Source organism: Theropithecus gelada, chromosome 8 (assembly GCF_003255815.1).
Source record: "Theropithecus gelada isolate Dixy chromosome 8, Tgel_1.0, whole genome shotgun sequence".
In the NCBI taxonomy this organism is placed as follows: Eukaryota; Metazoa; Chordata; class Mammalia; order Primates; family Cercopithecidae; genus Theropithecus; species Theropithecus gelada.
The window spans coordinates 105,473,799-105,487,481 of record NC_037676.1 but is presented as its reverse complement, the minus strand read 5'-3'; the positions used below and the strand labels follow the sequence as shown (position 1 = coordinate 105,487,481).

The following is a 13,683-nucleotide window of genomic DNA, read 5'->3' as shown; positions in this document are numbered from 1 at the left end:
TTTACCTCCTCACCCAGCGATATGTCCTGTGTAGGAGACCAGAATATGCCACTCCAAAAAAATGCCACTTTGGCATAAGGATTATTTTAAGCTGAAGGTAATGGAGAAGTAGTTACAAAAAGTTCTCTGCCACTGCCTCCCACCTGCCCCCTCCCCCTGCCATTTGCCTAAAAGTAGGACATAAATTTACTTTTCACTGGTCACTAAACAAGAGGAAAGGCTTCTTCCCCTCTCCACCAGGAAAGACAAAGGTTGATCACTGAAGACAACTTTAGACCCTTGTCGGCCTGGAGAGGGCACCAGAGGAATCTACATTAACAAGCTTTACTAACTAGCCTTTATCTACTGTCTGTCTGCCTTCCCATAATTTTTCATCCCTAGAGACTCAAAGTCCTTTTCCTTTTTCTTGTCACTTCTCTAAAAATTTACTGGTTTTTGTTGAAGATGCTACATATGCTGGAATTCCAAGACACTTCTTTGAGATTTAGTAATTGCCTAGATATCTCCCATGTATATGTAAAATATACATGTTAATGAGCTTCTGTTTGCTTTTCTCTTATTAATCTATCTTTCATTACAGGATTAATCACAGCTAATAACTGAGAGTGGAAAGAAAGTTATTTTTTCCTCCCCTGGACCTGTCAACAGAGCTGTATGTCCTTCCAACAGATGCTATTAGTGCCTGCCCAGATCCACACACCTGACCCTGCACCCATCCCCAGGTGTGGTGGATGTTGGTGGCTAACAGCTCACCTCTGGCTTCTTCTCCTAAGGCTTGCCCTTGGCTGAAGGGAGCCCCCTTACCAGGAGAAGCCTTGCCAGTTATATTAATATCAGTGGCAGTCCATGCTAATGACCAACTAAAAGTATCTGTTGATGGGGAGAGTGGGAACAACAGCCCAGCTCCTTTGCTTCTAAGCCCAGCTCCTTTGCTTCTAAGCAATTTCTGTCCTTTCACTTCAAAGTGACCCATAGGATCAGGCTGAGGCTAGACTAATCCTGAAACCACATCTTTGCTCAGCTCCTTGTCCTGCCGCATCCTGCTTCTCTCCCTCCCTCCTTCACACTCTCCTCCCAGGAATGCCCCTAGGAGTCACTTGCACAAAATCTCCATCTCAGGCTTTGTTTCTAGGGAGCCAAACCCAAGACAATATACATACCCTGCTTATTGGATATATTTCTTCTGCCTCTCCAGTCTCACTCTCCCCTTCTCTCTACCCTGCTTTCTCTCCCAGGAGACTGACCTGAATGCACGTCAACAGGCTCTCTTGTCCGCTGGCTTCTAGTGAGGTTTGACCAATAGGAAGCACTAGCTTTAGAGGGGAAGGGTCTGCGGCGGCACATTGAGGTCAGGTTTTTATTTCCCTAGCTCCTTCCTTGCAGGTTGTTGTGGGTGGACCATGTCCTCTACATACTTCTCCACCAGAAAAGGGTGTAAGCAAGAAAAGCCTGAGAGATTGTTCAGTTAAGTCTCCCTGATGACTTCAGGGAGAGCTCAGGGAAGTGAGGAGAACAGAAGACAGATGGTCAGTTGTTGAGTAGAGAGTTACAGATGCTGTATCAGTCAGGGTTCTCAGCTGTAAGCAACAGAAATTGATTGGAGAATTAAGGCTTTAAAAAAGGATTTATTAAAATAATCTGGGAGCTCACAGCGTTTCTGGGAAGGCTGGAGGTTGAGGCATGGACGCTATCAAGGGACAACTTCCTAAATCTTTCCACCAACCCTAGACTCTGAAATTGCCCTCAGCACTGCTGCCACACTTATATTCAAAACTTATTATTTATCTGAGATAAACGTTTAACTGGGTGTCTTGAATTTTATCTGGCAACCCTATTGGGGTTATGCAAAATACTCATCAAGTGCCCCCGAGTGGGGACACTGTTGTGAAAGTTGCACTGTACTAAACCCTGGGCTCTATTTGCATGTCTACTCCACACCACTCCTCTCATGCTGAGGAGACAGGAGAAATCCCTTTATTTTACAGAGGAAGAAATTGAAGTTTAACCCAGGTTCTATATGTTTCCAAAGCTTGTAGTATCAGCAAAAACTCCCAAGTAGGCAGTTCTCAAATTTTAATGCATGAAACTACATGAAACTCACCTGGGGTGTCTGTTAAAATGCAGACCTCTACATTCATTCCCCCAGAACTTCTGATTCAGTAGGGGCCCAGGAATATGCATCTTAACAAGTTCCCTCTATCCCACCCCCAGGGATTCTGAGGCAGGGGATTCTAAAGACTGCAGAGGCTCATCTATATTATAAATATATACAGATCTATCTATCTATCTATCTATCTATCTATCTATCTATCTATCTATCTATCATCTATCTTTCTATCTATCTATCTGACGTAGACATCCACACTCATGTTAGTTTTGAGGGTCACAAAGTACTCATCCATGTTTTTTCCATAGTGAAGTCTGTACCAGTAAATTAAGAGACATTTGTGTGCCCCTAGAGTATGTCTTTTTTGACACCCTTCACAAAATTTTCATTCCATGCAGGAGACAAGCCAAATCACTGACTTTGCCAAAAGATGGGAAAGAGCTGTATCCACAGCTTGCTGATAAATTGCAACCCCAGTGATCCCTTGCCAAAGCTTCTTGCTATTTTGGAAATGGAGCTGGGCAAGAGGGAAGAGTATAGAAATTAAAAATGGTAGCTGGAAGCCATGTGGAGAGCAGGTCAAGGGGTAATTTCTCCTTAGCTTGAGCACCTGGCTTTCCTTGGTGAAGGTGGTCACAGAGAGTTGGTCCAAAATCATCAGAAACAACCTGCAAGTCATTCTCCTCAATGACAGAAAACCAAAGTATAAGACATTGGCAATCAATATGGAAAGAATCTCCTAAAGTCACAGCCAGTGAAACTCTGGTTCATCAAACACTGTCTGGACTCTCAGGTCCTGAACACATGGCTGATAATAATTTTGTCTAAACTGAGGTATAAGTTAAACAAGCTGTGATTGCTCAGCCACTTACTAAGAATTTGTTTCATCCTTAAAATGAACTAGAGTGGGACAGTGTCATTTCTTCAATCTGATGAGAAATTGTTGGCCACATTCTATGTATAATACTATAATATATGACTTTTTGCATGGCTATTACAAACATATTCTTAGAAAATATTGAGCAACCCTTAAATTTATGGTCATTTTTTTTCTGGACAATGGTGCCAAGACACTTCAATGGGTAAAGAATAGTTTTTCACCACATGTGCTATGACAACTGAATATCTACATACAAAAGAATGAAGTGCACCCCCTACCTCACACCATGTACAAAAACCAAGTCAAAAGGATCAAAGACCTAAATGTAAGGGCTAAAATCATAAAACACTGAAAGGAAAATATAGGTGTAAGTCTTCATGACCTTGGATTATCCAATTGTTTCTTAGAAATGACCCCAAAAGCATAAGCAACAACCATGAAAAATAGATATAATGAGCATTATCAAAACTGAAAACTTTTGTGATTCAAAGGACACCATGAAGAAAGTGAAAAGACAATCCACAGAATAGGAGAAAAATTTTACGAATTATATATTTGGTAAGGAACTAACTCTCAAAGAACTCCTACAACTCAATAATAAAAAAGATAAATAATCCAAATAAAACATCAGCAAAGGACCTGAGCAGACATTTCATTATAGAAGATATGCAAATGACCAATAAACATATGAAAAGATACTTAGCATCATTAGCTATCAAAAAATTGCACATCAAAAACCACAAGGAGATACCACTTCACACCCACTAGGATGGGGCTGTAATAAAAATAGATAGAGAATAAGTGTTCTCAGAAATGTAGAGAATTTGGAAATCTCATACACTGCTGGTGGGAAGACAAAATGGTACAGCTGCTTTCAGTCTGCAATTCCATAAAAGGTTGAACATAGTGGTACCATAACCCAGAAATTCCTCTAGGGTATACACCCAAGAGAAACAAAAGCCTGTATCCACACAAAAACTCGTTCATGAGTGTTCTTAGCAATCTTATTTATAATAGCCAAAAAGTAGAAACAACCCAAATACCCATCAATTGATGGATAGATAAATAAAATATAGTATGTATATAAAATGGAATATTATTTGGCAGTTTGACAAAAAATGAAGTTCTGATATATACTATGACATTGATGAACCTTGAAAACATTATGCTACATGAAAGAAGCCAGTTACAGAAGGCCACATATTATATAATTCCATTTATATGAAATGTTCAGAAATAGGCAATTCTATAGATAGAAAAGTAGTGGTTGTGTAGGCCTGGGGGTTTGGGAGGAAATGAAAGTGACTGTTAATAGGTTCAGGGTTTCTTTTTGATGTGATGAAAATGTTCTAAAATTGATTGTGCACAACACCAAGAATTTAAAAAATCATTTAATTGTATGCTTTAAATGGGTCAATTGTATGGTATGTGAATTATACCTCAGCAAAGCTGTCATTTTTTCAAATGATGAGTAATACATTTTGGAATGTTTATTGACTAAAGAAAATATAGAAGCACATTTGGATTTGAACAGCAATGATCAAGGAGAGAAATTGACTAATGGACATGTATAGTCCTTAAGGACTAGCAACAGTCCCCAAAGGACATGGGTCCTGACAAGGAAGACATTGGAAGACCACTGTTCCCTGAGATGAACCACCAGCCTGTCACATCTGCCATTGGCCATAGGGTTTAGTAGGGGAAATGGCTTCCCCATGGTACCCAGCAGCATACAAGGCAGGAGCCTGCTGAGAGTGACAGCTGGAATTGACAGGACAGGAGGCAGAAGCAAGGAGTGTCCTGTTTGTCTTTGGTGAAATGGGCCTGAATTCTTCTCTTCCCAAAGAGATGCCCAGGAGACAATAGACAAGCTAATGAACTGGAAGGCAGCCAAAAGGAAAAGTTAAAATCTCACTTGCATTCTCTCTAGCGCTACACTTTGGACCTGCCAGTCTTTTCTGAGGGTGTACTTACTTTCCTCTCTCCCTTTGCTCCTCTCAGAGGTGCCTGCCTTCCTTGAAATTTCTTCACCTCTGCTTCAAGAGCACCACAGACCAGATTCTTCAAGGCAGGTACTGCCATATCTTTGTGTTAATTACTGTGGGGTGTCCCAACTCGTTCATGAAATTCAGTTCTCTCTCCCACCAAATGTGTTTATATCTTACTAAAGTATGCAATATTGCTAGGATTGTAACAATACTCTATATTTTACCAGAGCCTTCCTCCAAAATTGCTCAAAACACTTCTCTTATGCTCTTCTTTTTCCTGTTTGTGTCTCCTTGAATAATTCTCTGACACTTTTAAAATGTATACTTTCTGTATTAGTCTGCTCAGGCTGCCATAACAAAGTACCACAGACTGATGGCTTAACCAAGAGATATTTATTTTCTCATAGTCCTGCAGGCTGGAGGTCCAAGACTAAGGTGTCAACTGGTTGGTTTCTCCTGAGGCCTCTCTCTTTGGCTTGTAGATGGATGTCTTCTCCCTCTGTCTTCACATGGTCTTCCCTCTGAGTGTCTGAGTGTCTGTATCCTAATCTTTTCTTACGACACCAGTCATATTGGATTTCTGCCTACCCAAACAACCTCATTTACTTTACCTCTTTAAAGGCCCTATCTTCAATTATAATCACATTCTGAGGTGCTGGGGAAAGGCCTTCAAGCCGTGAATTTTAGGGGTACACAGCTCAGCCCATATTACCTTGCATTTCTTTTTATAAAATAACATTTATGATTTTCTTACATAAGAAATAGGTGTTTCATGTAGAAATCTGTACTATATTGGTAAGAAAAAAGTAAACAAAATTACCCATAATCTTATCTACCAGGAATAACTATTATTGACATTTTGCCTACTGTGTCCCAAAACTTCATTCAGTGCATAGACATGCATAGATTCTAAAAATTGAGACTATACAGTAATACGGTTCCATTTTCCACCTTTATCTGCCAACACTTCTCTTCTGTTTCATTCTTCCTTCATCTGCTTCTTCTTCATCATAGATTATGTATTCTTTCCTTTGTCTTTCAATCAGTTAATTATTTGAAAAGTATTTATTTGGTACCCACTATGGTGGGTGCTGGGGTCACATCTGAGGCTTCTAGTTTAGCAGTAGGTTGCAGTCTCTCAGCTAAATCCTGTCTCCAACCACCTTCCTTTCCTTGCTGCTTCTCCCTGTCTCTGCCTAGTTCCTCAATTCTACACCGGAGAGGATACAGGGCATAGATGGCAAAGACTGAATTCTCATTGGAGGGAGAAGAAAGAGAAGAATTTGAATGGGCATTAACACAATTCTCCTTAAGAGAGGGGGAACAAGGCAAAGTGGAGAACATTTAGAAGGCAATACATCTTATCCATCCACATGTCTAACTCCCCCTTCCTCTTGCATGTGACACAGTATAGATCTCACCTTCTTACTCAGGCTCAGATGGTCTCTCCAGGGAATTGTTTACCTGTACAGTCCCAACAAGCAGCACCCTTACCATGGAATGCTCCCCTAGGGTGACCAACAGATGCCTGGGAACAAAGTCCCAGGGGTTGCCTATGAGGGGTGGTCCTCAGAATCATACTGCCCCTCTGGTGGCTGGTTTACTCAGGAAGAGCTGCTGACTTTCCTTGGCCAAGGCCCTGCCCATCATGGCCTCATTTCTGTTTGAATACAGAGACCTACTTTGATCTTTTATTCTTATTTCACTTCCTTACATATCCAGACAATATTCCCTGCTTGTAGCCTGACCTTTCTCCACAAAGTCAGCAGATCTAATCAGTAGGAGATTTTTAAAACGCCCTGGAAGTGACTCCCTTAAACTGCTCCAAAGGTACCTAATACCATAGGATGCCTGATGGCCTTCACTTTAGACTCTTTTTCTTAGTCACTGGTATTTTTCTTTGGCAAAAAAGTATTCTAATGCAATCTTCCTCCCTGCTATGGTCTGAATATTGGTGTTCCCCAAAAATTCATATACATAAATCTAACCCCCAATGCAATAGTATTAAGAGGTATGAACTTTAGAAAGCAATGGCCATGACAGTTCTGTCTTCATGAATGAGATTGGTGCCCTTATAAAAGAGGCTGAAGGGAGCTCATTGACCCTTCCACCATGTGAGAACACAGCAAGAGGTGCCATCTTTGAAGCAAAGAGCAAGCCTTCATCAGACACTGCATCTGTTGGTGCCTTGATCTTGGACTTCTCAGCCTCCAAAACTGTGAGAAATAATTTTCTGTTGCTTATAAATTACTCAGTATAGGTATTTCAGTCTAAACCAGAACAGAGTAAGATATTCCCTGTTGTATTTTACTCCTTGGTTAAATTATTTTTGGGGGTGGTTAACCTTTTAAGGAAGTGGCAGCTATTTTCCTGGTTGTTTTTGTTTGGTTTTTACCCCTTGACATTTTCTGACCTTAGTACAACTAGTCTTTCATTAGGCTATTTCCACATCAACTGTAGTTGGCACTAAATTTTTCTCTGAGGTAGATATTAGAAATTAGATGATATTCCTTTGGGTATACATCTAGTAATAGGATTGCTGGGCTGAATGGTATTTCCATCTTTCGGTCTTTGAGGATTTGCCACACTATCTTCCACAACGGCTGAACTAATTTACATTCCCACCAACAGTATATAAGTGCCCTTTTTCTCCACAAGCTCACCAGCATCTGTTATTTTTTGACTCTTTAATAATAACCATTCTTACTGGTGTTAGATGGTATCTCATTGTAGTATAAAGACATATGTCGTGCATGTCCATTGCAGCACTATTCACAGTAGTAAAGACATGGAATCAACCTAAATACTCCTTAGTGATAGACTGGACAAAGAAAATGTGGTACATATACACCATGGAACACTATGCAGCCATAAAAAAGGATGAGTTCGTGTCCTTTATAGGGACATGGATGCAGCTGGGAACCATCATTCTGAGCAAACTATTGCAAGGACAAAAAAAACCAAATACCGCATGTTCTCACTCATAGGTGGGAATTGAACAATGATAACAGTTGGACACAGGAAGGGGAACATCACACACTGGGGCCTGTCGTGGAGTGGGGGGACAGGGGAGAGATAGCATTAGGAAATAAACCTAATGTAAATGACAAGTTGATGGGTGCAGCACACCAACATGGCACATGTATACATATGTAACAAACCTGTATGTTGTGCACATATACCCTAGAACTTACAGTGTAATTTAAAAAAAAAAAGAAAAGAAACTCAAATATTCATACATAACGTAGTTGTAGACAACATAAAAATGACTTGGCCTATGTTGTTATTTGGAATAAAAACTTTTTATTTAAAAAAAAAAAAAAAAAAAAACTTTGCCAAGTTGGCCAGGATGCAGCGACTCCGAAAGGAACTAAAATCCAGATACTAAAGGGCCCCAGGAGGCTAACCAGGAGGTCAGAGGTTGAGCTGAAGCAGGAAACCCAGATTTACAGAGCAGACTGCAGCTCTATCAGGGTCTGTTTACCGCATGCATATCAGAGGCCTGGTAAGTGACACCTGTGACGGGGTAAGCCATAAAACATAATGTTCGCAAGCTCTTTCTATGCCTCACCTTCTTTAGAAGGGCAGATAATTGGGGGCTTGGCTAGCTACTGAAACTTGGTCATGCTGAATAGAAGTGGACAGAGCCATAGAAAAACAGACCACGGGGTTGCAGATCGTGGAGTTCTACACCAAATACTGCACCTCTCTGATGGGCTAGGCTGTGCTCTAGGGCTGGGGCTGCAGAGGGGAAGGAGAGAGGCTCAGTCCTTGCCCCCCGGTGGTGATATCTGGGATGCTGGTAAGAGAGAAGTCTAAGAGGTACTGCTGGTGGCAAAGCACAGAACAGGCCACAGAGAGGCACAGGACAAGTCATGCACGGCCATATGTATCTTGCTAAGGAGTGGATGCTGTCCCATGGCAACGGCAGCCCAGGAACCGTGTGGAGGATCCATTAGAAGGGCTCAAGCCTGGAAGTAGGGAGTCCAGCCAAGGGAGCCTTGCCTTGGGGCTGCTGCCTCCTTTTAGAGTTTCCCTTGGCCATCTGAATGTATTATCTTCCCACCTGGACTCGCTGAATTGGAAATCTCTCTCAGAAGGCTGTAACTGGGAATTGTGCCACTTCAGAATTGATGGCTTTTGCCAAAAAACTCACCTGATAAGTGTAACTGACTATTTAGAAAGAAAGGGGGAAAAGCAAAACAATGGTGAATTAATAAGGATGATCATGTATCTATAGCCACAATCTAAATAAGAAGGATTTCAGTAACAATTTAGAAAGGACACAGTCAGGATGAACAGGATGATGTTTGACAATCTACTCACTACATAGCTCACTATTAATAATTAAGTAGTTGGCCGGGCGTGGTGGCTCACGCCTGCAATCCCAGCACTTTGGGAGGCTGAGGTGGGCAGGTTGCCTGAGGTCAGGAGTTCGAGACCAGCCTGACCAATATGATGAAACCCCATCTCTACTAAAAATACAAAAATTAGCTGGGCGTGGTGACACATGCCTGTAATCCCAGTTACTCAGGAGGCTGAGACAGGAGAATCGCTTGAACCTGGGAGGTGGAGGTTGTGGTGAGCTGAGATCGCACCACTACACTCCAGCCTGGGCAACAAGAGCAAAACTCCATCTCAAATAATAATAACAACAACAGTAATAATAATAATAATTAAGTAGTTGTTGACACCCAAACTCTCTGTTTTGGCAGTCACATAAGACACTGATGCTGTGGGTTTTCTACTGAAAGTATAAAACAAAAACTCCAAGTGGGCTGATTTGATTTTGTATTTCTGAAATGCGGGCAATTGGCTTTTAAACTCCCATTCCTGTCTCTGTAGCTTTCCCTGGGTAGCTTCAAAAGCAAGTTTAAGCTTACTTTTTTCTTGTGAGAAATCTAATTTGAGTTCCCCCTTTTGACAAGTGCCTGCAAAGTTCTGGGAGTGGATGCAGTTGGATTTGCCTTAAATCATATTCCTGTTCTTGATATTTATGTAGGGGGCTGGCTTTTCTGATGGAACAGTTTGAGCATCATCATCCGTAAAGTCCATAACCTGCTTGTGTGATCTGGCCCCACTCTAGATGTATGGATTCCATTTTGAACCGGAAGTTCTGCTTGGTTCGGCACACTAGAACCAGGGTATGTGAAGACAGAAAAATTGAAACCCCTTCTAGGGATTTTCCTGTACCGTATTTTTTCTTCAGTGTAAAACAGCAGCAAAACTGATATTTCTTTGTTTCTATTTCTTTGTTTCCCATTCAAAATACCTGGATCACGCTTCAGGGATATACAAGAATACCTATGGAAATACTCATGAACTCAAGGTCATGCAGGGACTTAGGGCAGAATTGGGACTGGCTTATCCAGACTCTACACTACTGACCCAGGGCTTGGCAGTTTCTGTCCTAGAAATCAGCACACATAGCTCATGTGTTACCAAGAAGGTGGTCACCCTAAGAAGTGGTTCTCCACTCTTTGTTCTAAGATATTCCTCTCTCAGAAACCACATCTGTTTTCAACTTTTTTTTTTTTTCTTTTTTTTAGACAGTCTCACTCTTGTCACCTAGGCTGGAGTACAGTGGTGCAATCTCAGCTCGCTGCAACCTCTGCCTCCTGGGTTCAGGCGATTCTCCTGCCTCAGCCTTCCAGGGAGCTGGGACTACAGGCATGTGCCACCATGCCCAGCTAGTTTCTTGTATTTTATCAGTAGAGACAGGGTTTCACCATATTGTCCAGTATGATCTCAAACTGCTGAGCTCAGGCAATCCACCCGCCTCAGCCTCCCAAAATGCTAGGATTACAGGTGTTAGTCACTGCGCCCGGCCTGTTTTCAACTAATTTAACTCACATCTGATACCCAACTCTCTGCTCCCATCAGTTCATCTCAACTGGGATTTGCTGACTATACATGCCAGCCATTTCACCAGGCTCTGGGGACTCACAGAGGCATAAACTGCCATCTTCATCCTGCAGGCACTCAGATCTAGGGCAGGAGTTGAAAATGGATATCAATGAAGTCCTTATAAATCATGTCATCCTTGTGGTCTAGTCCCGGAGTGCCGTTAGATTAAAAGAAATAATGTTCAATACTCATAAGTTATTGGAAAGTAATCTAAATTCTTTACTTGCTTTTTTCAAAGAAAAGCAAAGAAAGTCTCATTCATATTCCATTGCAACACTTTATAATATCCCTAGATAATTGCTGAATAGTCAAGAAAACAGAAATATAGCCTTAATGAAAACATGAGAGAAAAGTTCAAAGACATGGAGGAGAATGGATGAAAGGGGGTGAGACTGGAGGAAGGAAAATTGGCTAGACCTATTACCGTGGTAGTAATAGGAGGCAAGAGGTGACGAGAGCCTCCACTCAAACAATGGGGCAGAGTTGAACAGGATGAATTCAAGAGATATTTAGAGAGATGTGAGGGAGCGATTCAGGAAGTGATGTTCACAGCCCTGCAGAACCAGCTGCAAGTCTAACTCTCCCACATGGTGGTTTCTCGAGTCACTTTAGACTCAATATGTCCAAACTGCATTTACCATGTTACCTTCAAGCCAGTTCCCCTTCCTGACTCTGCCATTTCTGTCAGACATGCCACCAATTTTCTAACCTCTGACCTTAAAAACTGGTGAGCTATCACTTCCCTTCCCTTCTCCTTCATTACCTCTAATCACGTCTGACACTAATCCCTGTGTATCTCCTCAAATCGCCCTTTGTTCTCTATGCTTCCACTGGAAAGGTCCAGCTCACCTCATTTCACCTCTAGATTACTGCAGTAACCTCCAGCTGACCTCCTTGACTCCAGTTTCCTCCCACTGTCCAGCACATCCTAATCACGACAGGAAGACAGATCTTCCCTTAGCATGTATTTCTCCCTCACACCGTATTGCCCCACTGCACGTGGTCCAAATACCTCTGCCTGGCTTGCAAGAGCTCCATCTTATGGGCTCATGGTAATCATCAAGCTTGGTTCCGGTCGGGTAGGTATCCCTAGGCTCCTCAGAAAGGCCAGGCTCATGCCCACCTGGGTGTTACTGCTCCAGATGATCCCCTACTTGGAATGCTTTCTTCCCTCCTTCACCTTAACAGTCTAGTGAGGGGGCGACCTCTGATCAGTGCCTTGCTTGCTGATGCCTGCCATCTGCAGTTAGTGTCACACAGCTTAACTCTAAATGATCCCTCCCTTATTCCAAGTATCCAGGTTTTCTCTCCCCAGCTGGGCTGTCTATTCCCTCGGGAACAAAATCTCTCCCTTTGCTCAACTGTCTTTGCTAATCCTGGAAGAAGAAAGATCTCAAGGGAGCTTTAGTATTTCAGCTTTTGATCGTATTTATGCTGTTTTTATCCATATAAAGCACAATGTACTAAGCAGTTAAGGAGATGAACAAGTAACCCAATGTCCCCACAAGGCCTGTGGCCACAGTGACTTGTATTTCAAGTTCAAAGTCCTTTGTACACTTTGGACTTCATTAATGACTATTTCATTAATGATTTGGTTACTGTTTGCCCCCAGTGCTAGATGATAATCCTTTCTCAAATGAAAAATGGTGCCATTTTGGGGAGGAAAGAAACACAGTATCACAGAGAATCCAGTTTACAATCCCAGTCCCTCTAGTGTCCACAGACAGCTCAGTGAGGTGTCATTAGTCTCAGTCTCTGTGGAGTCAATTTTGAGGCCTAGGGCAGAGCTCTGTATGTTATTCTGAAGCACTGATGCCTTTGTTATAGCAAGAAATTAAATTGACATAGGAACAGGGAATGATATTGATATCTTTATACTTCGATAAATTATGTGTATATAAACTTTAGGATAACCATGAGAATAGAAAGAGAATGCAAGGACTCCAAACTAGTATAGGGAAAAACATAAGAAATGAGGAACAATCCAAAAGAAGATGAAAACACAGAGGAAAAATTAGGAAAGTAGGAGGAGACAATTTGAAGAGTTTCATGGGCCCATTTCTCTGCATGAGCAGAAAGTGTGGTGCTCCCTGGAGAGGGTGGGGCCATGCTGGGAGTCGGGCAAGTTTGGAATGGTTAAAGACAGAAATGAGGAGAGACCATCTAGATTGAGTCAAGTAATCATCTTGCAGCAACCAGGGCCTGGCTGAGACTTCAATTACGCTTTTGCAATAGAGGCAATCAGCTATAAAGATACCAAATCAGGCAGAAAGCTGCCTGGTATGTACAGAATCAGTGCACACAGAATTAGGTGTTGAGGCTACTCTTCGGAAGCTAGGGAGTGGTGAAGCCGGGGACAGGAACACCGCTCCCCTGCCCATCGTGCCACCATGCCCAAGGACATAGATCTCTCCTTTACGGAGGGCTGGATAAACACTGAGACATTCTTATTACCCATTTCCCACACTTGGGCAAGTCATAAATCAACAGAATAAATGACGGCTCTCTGTGGTTTAGTCCACATGGGTCTCTTGAGCCTGCATCCTGGCTGTCAGCAGCCGAACAGTCACCAGTTCTGCCCTGGGTGAGTCACCACATCTGGTTGCTACACTCATCTATTTTAAGTTGAACCTCTTTAGCTTCAAATTCAGAAGGTGACTTTTTACTATGTTTTTGTCCTCCCTCCCATATAGACTCGCATGTGCTCATGCACATGCTGAAGCCTCTGGAACTATCTGGGAGGGAGCAAAGGGTAACACAAGGCAGCATGGACTGGAGGACAGATGGACTGAGTTCTGTCG

The 13,683-nt window shown here is 42.2% G+C and overlaps 1 protein-coding gene across 2 annotated transcripts in view; it reads right to left on the bottom strand.

Moving 5' to 3' along the window:
- Window positions 1-13,683, bottom strand: part of BAALC (BAALC, MAP3K1 and KLF4 binding) — an 82,069-nt gene that overhangs the window by 23,561 nt on the left and 44,825 nt on the right. The window contains exon 2 of one of the 2 annotated variants that reach the window (XM_025394600.1): window positions 7,087-7,191. The exons of the other annotated variant lie outside the window; for it this stretch is intronic. Coding sequence (XP_025250385.1) covers window positions 7,087-7,191 — 105 coding nt within the window. The remainder of the gene's footprint in view (window positions 1-7,086; window positions 7,192-13,683) is intronic. 2 annotated transcript variants of the gene reach the window in all.